This window comes from Emiliania huxleyi (genome assembly GCF_000372725.1).
Source record: "Emiliania huxleyi CCMP1516 unplaced genomic scaffold EMIHUscaffold_896, whole genome shotgun sequence".
Taxonomy (NCBI): domain Eukaryota; phylum Haptophyta; order Isochrysidales; family Noelaerhabdaceae; genus Emiliania; species Emiliania huxleyi.
The window spans coordinates 28,668-41,142 of record NW_005195331.1 but is presented as its reverse complement, the minus strand read 5'-3'; the positions used below and the strand labels follow the sequence as shown (position 1 = coordinate 41,142).

The following is a 12,475-nucleotide window of genomic DNA, read 5'->3' as shown; positions in this document are numbered from 1 at the left end:
CCCCCACTTCTCCTTCGCACACGGTGGACGCGCTGACTTTCGCGGCCGCAACGGGCGAGAGCGCCTACTTTGGGGCGCGCGTCCCGCCCACAGCCCGCAGCTGACTCGTACCCTGCTGTCCGGCACAGGCTGCTATACTGCTTCCACTCTGCTCCGGGCTTTGCGATCAACATCAAGACCGAGGCGCCCCCGCAAGCCCCTGACCGCGCGTGGCGTCTCCTCCTGCCCAACCGCCCTTCCCGTCGCAGGACGCCACCTTCAAGCTGCGCAAGGGCGCGCTGACGGTGGACGGCTCCTTCATCACCGAGGTGCACGTTGTGGCCGAGACGGGGCGGAAAGGCAAGGAGGGAGAGCTCGTGCACGCTACATTCTGGGCGAACGAGCTCAAGTGCGAGCTGCCATAACGGCCAGCGGCCCGACACCAGCTTCTAACGCGTCATCCGTTCCATAGCGACTTCAACACCGGGGCTTCAACATGCTCACCGGCTTCTGTGGCAAGCTGGCCTTCTTCCTCGGCCCAATGAGGTCCTTCTCGTGCGGCAACATGATCATCCAGACGCCGGAGTGGCAGTCGACGGTGCGCGGTAACTACGTGTACGACCACCTGGCCGGCCCGACGCACCGCCTCGACGTCTCGTTGCGCACGGTCGGCAGCATGATGCTTGCGCCCGGGCAGACTCATGGTGCGCCCACCCACTTCGTGGGCGTCCCTTCGCACAGCCCGTTTCCCATAGAAATTACCGTACCTCGCAGGGCTCGTCGGGCAGAGCTTCTCGACACAAGGGCCGCACAATGGCATCCCTCTCCTCGCAGCGACCCATGAGAGGCTCTCGCGTTCACGCCCGGCCCTGGATACAGACAAGCGCGACCTGACCATGGGGCCATCGAGGCCTCCGCCGAGATGTACGAGGTGCCCTCTGGGGACGCCGTCGAGTTTGCCTTCTCCCGCTTTTACAGCAAGCGTCCCGCAGCCGCTGCGGCGGGTGGGCTGCTTCTGCCTGCCGGCGAGGCATCAGCTGTGTGGACGAGGCATCGAGCGAGACCGGCATTGCGATCGGCCCTAGCGCCGAGGCTTCCTCTGGCCGTCCGTCGCGGCGACTGTCAGAGCACCAGAGTGATTGTGACAGTGATGGCATACCGGACGCCGAGGAGGGGGCGGCCGACTCGGACAGCGACAGCAAGCCCGACATCAAGGACCCCGACTCGGACAACGACGGCATCCTGGACACCCAAGAGGGGACGGCCGACTCGGACAGCGACGGCATCCCCGACATCAAGGACCCCGACTCGGACAACGACGGCATCCCGGACACCCAAGAGGGGACGGCCGACTCGGACAGCGACGGCATCCCCGACATCAAGGACCCCGACTCGGACAACGACAGCGTCCCGGACGCCCAAGAGGGTACGGTCGACTCGGACAGCGACGGCATCCCCGACATCAAGGACCCCGACTCGGACAACGACAGCGTCCCGGACGCCCAAGAGGGTACGGTCGACTCGGACAGCGACGGCATCCCCGACAACCTCGACCCCGACTCGGACGGCGACGGCAAGCCCGACGCTGAGGAGGGCGCCGCCGACGCTGACAGCGACGGCATCCCCGACGCCAAGGAGTCCAACACCGCCGACAAAGACAGCGACGGCCTGTCTGATGCGGAGGATCCCGACTCGGACGGCGACGGCATCCCAGACAGCGCCGAGGGCACCGACTCGGTTCCAACTCCCGCGCCGACTCCGCGCCCCACCCCTGCGCCGACTCCGGCCCCGACAGTGGCTGCCTTCACCATGTGCAACTCGCTCTGGTCGGCAAGACACTGCTGTTACGATTCCTCTAACACCGGAACCGGCCGCTCATGTCCGCTCTGTCGCAACACTCGTTCAGTCTCCGACTGCCAGTTTGTGCCGGTCGACACCTGTGCAAATTCTTACATGCCTGCTGCGGCCGTCAGCGAAAACAAGGGTTGTTCATACACCGGGAAAGTTGACGACTGCAGGTTCGCGTACTATGATTGCGTGCTGACCTCTACGTCTTCAGGTATGCGTCTATGATTCCTGCGCAACGCCGTGCATTCGCTCCAACTAGCGCGCGAGAGGACACATCTTCAGCCGCATTCGGCCGTATTCAGCCGTATTCACTGTATCCGCCCCCCTCGTTTTCACGCGGTGCTCTGAAGGTCTGAAGACAGTGCACAATACAGTCCTCCCGCCCTGAGGCTGGCGTGCTCACCGTATAGGCTCCCGATGTGGCATCGCGTACGGGGCCACTTGGTGCGACCCAAATTCGGCCTGGGGATAGAGGATTTGCAATCCACTGCCTGCGCAACGCCGTGCATTCGCTCCGCCACTTGGTGCGGGAAAGCGTGAAGCACAACTACTACTGATGGTGATGGAACTGGGAGCCAGTGAGTGATGGTGGGGGGCACTTTCTTATAGCCCTTGTGCTGATGCTGACTTTACTGCATGGACGGTTGCGATTGTCTATGTAAGACTGGTTTTTAATTCGGCTTCGGGTTCGGCAAAACTCCGACACTGTTGATCGAAAATATTGGAAAAAACCCGATAACGCGCTCATGTTCCTCGCTGAAGAGATGCATTTTGCGCATCCTCAGATGCCACATTGCATCCTGGGATGCATGGACTAACCCAAGATGAGGGTATCATCTCGGCACGCTTGTGCGTCTGAAGACGACTGCAGTATCTGAGATGTCACGGGCTATCAAAAGACGCGGGGCACCATCTAAAGATGATTAAATCTTCTCGGAGAACCGTCCTTAGATGGAAAACGCATCCTAGATGGCGTTTGGCATCTAGGATGCGCATATCATCTGTAGATGGGGGGGTCGCCGCCCCTGACGGAGCACCGGACCGACCGCGGTCGGGCGATCTGAGGCCCATGATGCATGAAGAAAACTAGGCGTAAGAGAGGTATGCATTTGGGGGGGGGGGGGGGGAGATTTGCCCCCTCAGCGGGCCGCCTGAGGGAGGGTGTAAAGGATGTAGAGTGTAGAGCGCTGTAGAGCTGTAGAGATGTAGAGCGCTCTGGAGCGCTGTAGAGCTGTAGAGCTCTACATCCGCCGCGTGACGATGCGCCTGCGTTGTAGAGCGATGTAGAGGCTCTCTACAACGTGAAATCTGTGAGTCCTTCGGTAAGCGCGGGTTAGCGTGGGTTCCACCAGGTTAAGCCACACTAACCCGGCACGGGTTAGCACGGGTCAGAACGGGTTACCATAACCCGACGCTAACCCGACGCTAACCCGGCACTAACCCGTCCTAACGTATGCCCCCCGAGCAGCGCGGGTTAGCGCCGGGTTAGTCTCGGGTTAGTCTCGGGTTAGGTTGGGGTTAGAGCTCTACGGCTCGTACCGCCCCTCTCTCGTGCGTTCACTCACTCGCCACACCACAGCCGCGGGCGCATGGCGAGCGGGACAGTCTCATGCCACAGGATCTATAATGTACCGCCCTCAGCGCACTCACTCCTCCTCCCTAGGGCCATCACTGGCACACGTTGAGGGCCGGGCCCCCTGCAGCCCGCACTGCCACTGTAGCGGAGGCCATGGGCGCAACGGGAGGTGTGTCGACTGGGCGTCAGGCGTGCACGGAGCAGTGAGGAGGGACGTGCTCTAGTCGACGTAGACGACCCACTTCCAGCACGAGCGAGCCTCGTCCCAGACGTACCGGCCGCCCAGGCTTTCGATGTACACCGAGTGCTCGTCCGCGACCTCGGCGACATTCGATCAAGTTACCAACAACATGCCTGTTACCAGAAGACCATGCCGACCTGTTAAGGCAGAATATGTTAACAGAAGTGCCCGCCGCAGCAGCCGTTTCATCTCGCCAACCAGCTCTAACCCGGCCCTAACCCACCCCTAACCCGGCGCAAACCCCTGCTGACGTATGCCCCCCAGCCGCACGGGTTAGTGCCGGGTTAGCGTCGGGTTAGCGTCGGGTTATGATAACCCGTTCTGACCCTTGCTAACCCGTGCCGGGTTAGTGAGCACGAACCCGCGCTAACCCGCGCTTACCGAAGGACTCACAAATCTCTATCAACAACATCTGCTGGGCCCGGTGTTGTCTAAAAGCAGTTTCATATTAACTCTCGGTCGGGCTCCACACGGCGGCTCAACATGAGTCATGAGGGAACACGAACTCTCGAAATGAACAGTACCAGTAAACACAGAGAGCTCGACGGCTCTACCTTTGTGATATCCCCTTTGCTCTCAGAAGAGGAGGCGGCGACGGGATCCAGGATCCGCACCCGCACCCTCACCGGGGCACGGCGCCGTCTGTTTCCACTGCCGCTCACTGAAGTCAAAGGGCATGAAGAACGGGTTCTGGAAATCGGCGGCGGTAGCGAAGCCCGTGCTCTGGTTGGCGAGCTGGTAGAGCCACGGGTGGCCCCCGCGCGTGGACGCAACGTGCTCGTTCGCGATGTTGTGGCCCAAATTCCAGTACATCGCGTGCCTCGTGCCGTTGCGCTCCACTGGCGGGTAGCCCACCGCGCCAAGGACGCCGATTGTGAAGAACCCGCGGCAGTCGTTGCACCAAAAGTTGTCCTTGAGGATGAGCGCGATCGCTTTCGACGCCTGCACCTGCTCCACGCTCATCCTCTCCGGGAGGTTGTGCATCACCCAGTGAATCAGGCTCCACACCTGGTTTGGTCGGGATGCTCTGGACACACTTTGAGCTAGAGAGTACCGGATCCTGCAGTTCTTCATCTGGCACCCATTGTAGAAGTCAATTGCAGACGTCGCTTCCATGATGTTGCATTCACCTTCGCACTTTACCGATGTCTCCGTTGCCGCCGCGCACTCCTCAGCAGTCACGTGAGAGTTGCCATCCGGAGATCTGCCGAGATAGTACTCTTTCTCGATGATATCGAAGTCGGGGATCATGCGGTTGTGGATGCTAGGCCACAGCGCCTCGAACACATCGTAGATAGCCTTGCGCGTGTTCTGGGCGCGCACGTGCCATCCGCTGCTGGGGCCTGTCCAATAGCGGCAAGTGCCCGGGAACGCCACCTCACCGGCGATGAGCAGCATGGTCGCCTTGAGTGCCTCTTCAGCCTGCTCTTGACTCATTCCACCACCGCAGCGCTCCTCGCTACCTGCTTGCGTGGCGTCCGAAGGGCGGGGTGCGGGTCCCTCTGTCCGCGGGCATTTCGTCGAGTCCCACCACGGCCCCGCGTAGCAGAGGTCGGCGGGCCGCGCCTTCACGCACGTGTTGGGAAGAACATCAAAATCTTTTCCAGTGCAGACGAGCCCGGACTTGCACCCGAGCCCCATGTCCTCGGAGCAGGACCACTGCTCACGTCGCGAGTGTTCACGTGGCCGCGAGTGCAGGTCGACATACCTCGCAGCGACCGTGTCCATCGTCTCGACGTCGCCGGGTGCGCGCATGCATGTGTGTGGCATCTCGTGAGTACCATGACATCTGAGGCCCGATCCGCAGACGAGGGGCCGGTCAATGGAGCCGCCCTTGGCGCCCTCTGTCGCGGCATCCCTTGTGATGTAGGCCTCTTGGTAGAAGTCGCCGCTGCCCTTGTCGGTCGGGAAGCAGCTCTGGTGCTCGGTACGGTGCTTGACACACACACCCTGCATCGGCTTCCAGGGGTTTGGCACTGCAAAGCCAACACTGCCGTGAGGGTTGCCCTGGGTCGATGCGACGCTGTTGTAGGTTGACTCGAATTGAATCATCATCTTGCGTTGCTCGACATCAGTCCCCTCCACGGCGTCGGTGCAGTTGCCCCCTGGGCAAAAAGCTCCGCAGTAGACATTCGTGATGCTCGAACGAAGAGCCTGCAAGTCGCTCTCAGTAGCGCCCGCTAGTCGCGCACTGGTGATGTTGAATCCGTAGTCTTCTTTATTGCAGTTCGCGTCTGCGGTCCTGCCGGACGGGTCAGACGCCCATTTGCCCCACCGCTCATGCGCATTCACCATGCAAAACTCGTCGTCAGCGCACGCGTCGGTGTAAAAGTAGCAGTCCTGACGGGCGGGTGATGGGTAGTAGATGGACTCGCCAGCAATACCGCCCGGGTTGATGATCTCTCCGGCGACGGCCTTCACGATCGCGCCGGTGCTGTTCTGGTACGTGATGTCTGCGGACGCGATGCGACAGCCGTTTCCAGGACCCTTATTCGCAAAGAACATGCGGCCGGCAGCCATGCTTCGTTCTGGCACGGCACAGTCTCGCTCCTTGAGGCTGATACTCTGGTATCCGCCTGCCGCGTCCGGTACCAGCTGGACGACCTCGCCGGCGAAGGGACCTTCCTGTTGAATGCAGAACCGCAAGTTGCGGGAGTCCGGCGGCAACTTGTCGCAGGACATGATGTCGTCGACGCCAGCTGTGGTGACGGAACGGGCGGGGGTGAGGGTTCGTTACGGTGGCAGGGCCGGGAGGTTGGGTCTCTCACCATCAGCGAAAGAGCCGGCCGAAGTCTGTGTAGCAGCGACGAAGCTTGTCTGGCGCTGTGAGATCTCCTGCTGGCGGTGCAAGTACACCTCCTGCTGGCGCTGCAAGGAGATCTCCTGCACGGCAGGCGCAGTGCCGGTGATGTACTCGAGGGGGCTGGCAACGACCGCGAACACCGAGAGCATGTCAGATGATCACGCGCGAAAGTGAAGGCTCTTTGCTAGTCCTTGGATTGCGTCACCACGGTGATGTACTCGAGTAAATAAATAAATAAAAACGGACACCTCTGTAGTGTGAGATGGGTAAAAGTACCGGTCGGGGGGCAACTCTTCCGAGGAGCCGGGCCACCCTGCGAATATATTGTTAGCACATCAAAGTCACAGAACTCAAACTCTACTATCATTAAACAGAGTCCAGTCGGTGGTGAATGTCCCCGGTTCGTATGAAGAAAGTTCCCAGAGTCCCAGCGTGCCGTCCAGAAAGTCGTCTCCGGCTAACCCTATATTACACACCTCATAACTTAACATAACACCTCCATAAACACCACATATACCCTCGGCAAAAAACCGAATAAAGCCATACACGTCCACCGGCACCGCCATGGCGCGTGGGTTTCTCTCTTCTCTCGCACGTAAAAAATCTCTCTCTAGTCTCTTCGTTCGCACCAAAGCTCAAACGATATTGGCAGCGCGCGCACCCTTCTCTATATCCTTGCGGCCAGATCTCTCACCTCCTGCTCGCTCCGCGCCCGCTCCGCACGCAAGGCCGCCTCCGAGGCCTCAGCCCGGCGCGTGAGCTGCTCAACCTGCACGAGCACGTGGCCAAGCAGGTCCGAGGTGTTGGCGTCCGACATCTCCCCTCAATATAGCATTTTCGAGACGAGTTTTGCGTGTATGACGAGCGGCGGGTGGTGGTCCTCGCACACCGCCGGCGCGGTCTAGCGTTTGTCGCACGGCACTATGTGGTGTGTGTGCTCTCCTCGTTTTCCATCGCAATCCATGTGATCATCAATCGACAATCCTGTGAGATGCGTGCTCGACACAGAAAGAGAGGACACCGCCTCGATAGGCGACGATAGCTCAAAGGTGACATGCGCGCCATGGCGCCGCCCGTTTCTGCCGTGTTGGGCAGAGATCCGATGCCCCCTCCGGGCCGCGCCGGCACGGCTGCCGCCGCCCTACGCCTCCCCCATCATCCGCTTGAGCATCGCGATCTCGTCGTCGGACGGCTTTGCCAGCCGGTCGGCGGGGTCGGCGGGCGCGTCGAGCGGCGCGTCGCTGTCGAAGTCGCGGAGCGGGAAGCCGTCCGGGAAGGTGGGCGGCGGCGCGTCGGCGTCGAACCGCGCCTCCTCCGACCGCGGCGGCTCGAGCAGCGCCGTGCCTCCGGAGCCAAAGTCGTCGGCAGGCGCGGGCGGCGCAGGCGGCGGCGCGTCGGCGATCTCGCGCATGCGGCGCGCGAGGTCGCCGAGGACGAGGGAGTCGTCGGCGAGGAAGGCCTCGTCCACCTCGGGCAGGGGCTCCTCCTCCGCCGGCGCCGCCTCCTCCTTGTCCGGCCGCTCGAGCAGCGCGGTGCCGCCCGAGGAGGTCGTCTCTGCTGGCGGCTCGTCCTCCGCAGGCTCGTCGTACAGAGAGCGCATGCGGGCCTGCAGGCTGTTGAGCATCTCGACGTCGGCGTCGAGCTCGGGCTGCGCGGCGGGGGGCTCCACCGCCGCGGCCTGCTTGGACTTGCGCGAGGAGCGCGAGGCGAGGACGTACGCCGCTCCGGCGAGGGCGCCGCCGACGCCGACGCCCCACTTAACGACGTCGACGGGCGCGGAGCGGACGGGAACGCCGGTGGAGGCGGCGAGCGTGCGGGCGGCGGCCACCAGCAGCCACGCCGCCGCGGAGGCGGAGGCAGTGCCAAGCCGGGCTAATTGCCCGTCGCCGCCGGCAGGCGCCCGCATCGCGACCGGAGCGGCCGCCCGCAGCTGCGAGGGCGCGGCGAGCGCGGCGGCGGGTCGGCGGAGCGCCGCTGCGCGAGGAGGCGCGAGTGTCAGGCCGCCTGCGGCGGCGAGGGAAAGCAGAAGAAGCGTGGTTGAGGCACGCATCTCTGCTGCGAGCACGTTCGAAGCCACCGGAGGTGGGATCCGGGGTGGGGACCCCGCTCCTCTCTGCGCACCACCGATGCTGGCCTCGGAAAAAATACTTCACAGCGCGCTGGGTTGCACCTCGCACCTCGCGGTGTGCAGCGTTTGGGTGAGCAGAAATCGGTGTCCTTGTCGGAAGCTTGCTATTCAAAGGCTGCGCCGGCGGTGCGCGCGGCGCGGCGCCCGTCGGGCGGATGCATCCGTGGGGTTCAAACGGGATCATGGGGCGCAACGCCAACCCCCGCCCGCCCCCCATCCTTCCGCTCTCCGCGTGGCGCCGCTCGCGCGACGCGGAGAGTCTGGGCGAACTCGAGCCGCCCGACCTGGCGATCGGAGAGATGCACGCGGGCATGGAGGTGCAGCGCAGGGGGCGCTCCATCAGCGTTGACGATCTCATGCCGGCCCTCCCCCTCCAGCGCACCATCTCCGCGCCTGTGTCGCCCGCCACAACAATCACCTCGCCCGGCCTGCAAGCCCTGACGCCGCCATCGACGGCGGCGAGCTGGCGGTCCAAGTTTGTCCTCTCGGCGCACCGCGCCAGCCCCAAGCTCGAGCCGATCGGCGCCGGCCGCGACGCGCACATCCTCCGACTGGTGAACGAGTCTTGCGCCGCGCTCGACGCCGGCTGCCGCCCTTCGCTCGTGGACGACGGACTCGGGGGGACGTACATCATCGAGTCGCCGTGGGGCTCGCGGCTGCCCATCTCGCTCTTCAAGCCGCGCGACGAGGAGCCCTGCGGCCCCAACAACCCCAAGGGCGCGCAGCAAACCTTCATCGCCAACATCGGGGAGGAGGGGATGTGCCCCGGCATCCGGATCGGGGACGCGGCGCTCAACGAGCACCTCGCCTACACGCTCGACGCGACGGAGCGGTCGCGCCACTTCTGCCGCGTGCCGGCCACCGCCTGCGTGCGCACCGAGCACACCTCCTTCTTCGACGCCTCCACCGGCGAGGGCGCCTCCTACGGCGAGGCGCAGGCGTCGCCGTTCCGCGCGCGCAAGGACAAGGCGGGCTCGCTGCAGCGGTACGTGCCGCACGACGGGCCGGCGGACGACTTTTCGCACTCGCTCTTCCCGACGCTCGAGGTGCAGCGCATCGCTTGTCTCGACCTCTGGCTCCTCAACGCCGACCGGCACGGGGGCAACATCCTCGTCCAGCGCACCTCGACCGCCGCCGCAGACGCGCTCACGCCGACGGCGAGCTCGTGCTGCGGATCGTGCCGCTCGCCGCGCTCGGAGCCGTCGACGCCGGGCCACTCGGGGCGCGGCACCCCCGGCGGCACCCCCGCCGCCTCGCCGATGCTCCTCCCCTCCTCGGCAGCCCCTCCAGCGTCCCGCTCGCCAATGAGCTACCTGCCTCCGGCCGCCTCCCCGGCCGGCCTGCCGCCCGTGCCGAGCCAGCTGCCCATGCCGGCGCTCTCTCTCGGGGAGACGGCCGCGCACCGCTCGATCGTCTTCCCGTCCCCCGTCGCGGCGCGGCCCGCCAACCCGCGCGCCCCCTCCCCCTGCGGCGCGGCGGCGCCCGCGGGCGCGTTTGGCTCGGCGGCGCTCTCGACGCCGCTCTCCGCGCCGTCGCTCGGCGCATCGCTCGGCGCGCCGGCCTCGGCGGAGGTGCCGCGCGGCGCGGTGATGCGGCTCGTGCCGATCGACCACGGCTTCTGCCTGCCCACTTCGCTCCGCTCCGTCGTGCCCAACCTCGAGTGGCGCCACTGGCCGCAGGCGCGGGCGCCCCTCGAGCCAGAGGTGCAGGAGCACATCGCCCGCATCGACGCCGACGCCGACGCGGCGCTGCTCGCCTCGCGCCGCGAGAGCGGCGTCTCGGACGGGTCGATCCGCACCCTGCGCGTCGGCACCGCGCTCCTCCAGCAAGGAGCCGCCGCCGGCCTCTCCCTCGGCGAGATGGCGGACATCGTTTGCGAGCCGCCGGCAGAGGCGTCGCCGGAGGGCGGCACCGCCGAGGGCGGCACCGCCGCCGCCACCGCCCCGGGCCCGGACGGGATCGGCCTCGACTCGAAGCCGCCGCTGACGGCGCTCCAGGTCCTCGTCCGCGAGGCGGAGGCGGAGGCGGACCGCCGCATCGCGTGGGAGTGCGGAGGCGCCACTTTCCCGCGCGAGGCGGCGAGCGGCGGCTCGGGAAAGGCGGTCCTGCGCTGCGAGCGGCGAGGCCAGAAGCGGCCGTCCACCGAGGAGGCGGCGGCGGCCGCGCAGCGCGAGGCCGCCTTCCTCGACTGCTACAAGGCGCGCCTCGCCTGCTACTTGCGCGGCAGCCGCTCTGCGGGCGGGTGCGGCGCGGCCTAGGTGCCCCCTCCCTCCTCCCCGTCCCCCTCCCCCTCCGCCCGCCCTCGTGGAGTCCGCCCTCTGATTCGCTGCCGCGCGCCAACGTGATGGCGCCCGCGCGCCAATGTGATGGCGCCCGGGGAAAGACCCGCCTCCTTAGGAAGGAGGCGCCGCCCCGGTGCCGCCCACCATGCTTGCTCTCTCGCCTCTCCTCGCGTCTGCATGCCGAACTCTGTTTCCGCGCGCGTGCCGCCCGCCCCACTCCTCCGCTTGCACCCGCGCCACCGCGATGTTGATTTCCTGTACACAGTCCAGTCCCAGTGCTGCGAAGCCCCCTGCATGTCGGGCTTCTGCTTCCATTAGTCTAGCCGTCTCTGGCGCTCTCGGCCCACAACACACATCTATATCAGACCCTGTGTTGCCGCGCGATATCCCCAGTGACTCACATGTGCACTACCCGTCGTGCCCGTATGATCCGTTGATGAATGAACCTCTTGCTTGAGTATATCCACACAAGAAAACCGAGAAACCAAAAAAGAGTATATACACATCGTCGCCCCGTGAGCGACTAGTTGCAAATACGGGTGGTGTGAACATCTCGTCATATGCCTCATCGACCACTTTTGATGTCTTTTTGTCCGTGTTGCTCCCAGCGCCCTCGCCCGCGCTCCCTGAGGCCATGGCTGGTGCTACTAGTATGGGGGGCTACCTGGCTACCGCGAGAGCGACCCAACTCGTCGACATCGTCCGATGAGGGTGCCTCAAAGTCAGCCTTCGGAGGCTATCGTGGGGTCGAGCCGGCAGTAGCCGTGACATGTGGTTCCACCACCCCCCTCGTAGTCTTTGCCTCTGACCGCCACCGTTCCCAGGCTGCCTAATGGGATGGAAAGGAAGGCTCGGCGAGCGTATAGAAGCGTGCTCGACCTCGTCGTGGCAGCCTGCACGGCAGCGCTGGCAGGCGCGATGAGCGTCGTGCCACCTGACCCGAGACGGGTCGCAGGCGTCGTACCGAGCGCGTCGAGACTGTGTCCTGGTGCGCTCTGCACGGGTGAGTCACGTCGGCGTCAAAGGAGCGACGTGTGACCTGTCAGAGCTTGATCTCCGATCTCAGCGACGTCGAGTCGCCTTCGGTGGCGACAGCTAGGATGCATGGCCCTGGGAAGCTGGCGCCGCACGCAGGCGGACCTTGTGTGTGCGCGGAACGCTGAAAAAGTGGGTGCTCTACGTCACTTTTTTGAGTAGATAGTGCCGAGCTGGCCGTGACAGGGTTTTTGGTAGTTTTAGCTGGTTTTAGGGGGGGTTTGCACCACAGGCTTTTTGCAACAAGTCGAGCGTGACGCTGTCACGACGCGACGTCTCACGCGTCGCCGTCGGAGCCGTATCCCGTATACCCGCTTCAGGCCTCAGTCCTCAGTCCTCAGTCCTCAAAAAAGTGCGTCGTAGACGTAGCGATGGGTTTTGGGGAGGGCGCTCCGAGACTAACCCTCGGCGAGACCTGTGTTGTTTACTTTATGGCCCCCTCCCTCGTGGTCGTGCGAACGCGCACCTCCCAAGAAGGGTCAGGCAGGGCTCTCTAGCCCGCAGCCCGATATTGATGACTTGATCAGAGACTAAATAAGAGTAGTAATGTCTTGTGATAAGAATGACACCCCCCGCACTCGTC

General features: G+C 64.4%; 3 protein-coding genes across 3 annotated transcripts; 1 reads left to right on the top strand and 2 right to left on the bottom strand.

The window, feature by feature from the left end:
- Positions 1–4,073: 4,073 nt before the first annotated feature.
- On the bottom strand, positions 4,074–4,919 carry EMIHUDRAFT_372459 (hypothetical protein). Its single transcript, XM_005757900.1, has one exon. The coding sequence runs from the start codon at positions 4,893–4,895 to the stop codon at positions 4,221–4,223; it is 675 nt and encodes a 224-aa protein (XP_005757957.1). The 5' UTR covers positions 4,896–4,919; the 3' UTR covers positions 4,074–4,220.
- Positions 4,920–7,588: 2,669 nt separating this feature from the next.
- EMIHUDRAFT_121474 (hypothetical protein) lies at positions 7,589–8,497 on the bottom strand (the record flags this gene model as incomplete). Its single annotated transcript, XM_005757899.1, has 1 exon — positions 7,589–8,497. One exon carries the CDS (start codon positions 8,495–8,497, stop codon positions 7,589–7,591), a length of 909 nt encoding a protein of 302 aa, XP_005757956.1.
- Positions 8,498–8,646: 149 nt separating this feature from the next.
- EMIHUDRAFT_460194 (hypothetical protein) lies at positions 8,647–11,690 on the top strand (the record flags this gene model as incomplete). The annotated part of the gene is made up of 6 exons (XM_005757898.1): positions 8,647–9,752; positions 9,933–9,987; positions 10,147–10,446; positions 10,573–10,817; positions 11,489–11,603; positions 11,682–11,690. The coding sequence occupies exons 1-6, from the start codon at positions 8,731–8,733 to the stop codon at positions 11,688–11,690; spliced, it is 1,746 nt and encodes a 581-aa protein (XP_005757955.1). The 5' UTR covers positions 8,647–8,730.
- Between the last annotated feature and the right edge of the window lie 785 nt (positions 11,691–12,475).

Coding starts and splice junctions, on each gene's coding strand:
- EMIHUDRAFT_372459 (XM_005757900.1), bottom strand. CDS start 4,895: ATGATCCCCGACTTCGATATCATCGAGAAAGAGTACTATCTCGGCAGA.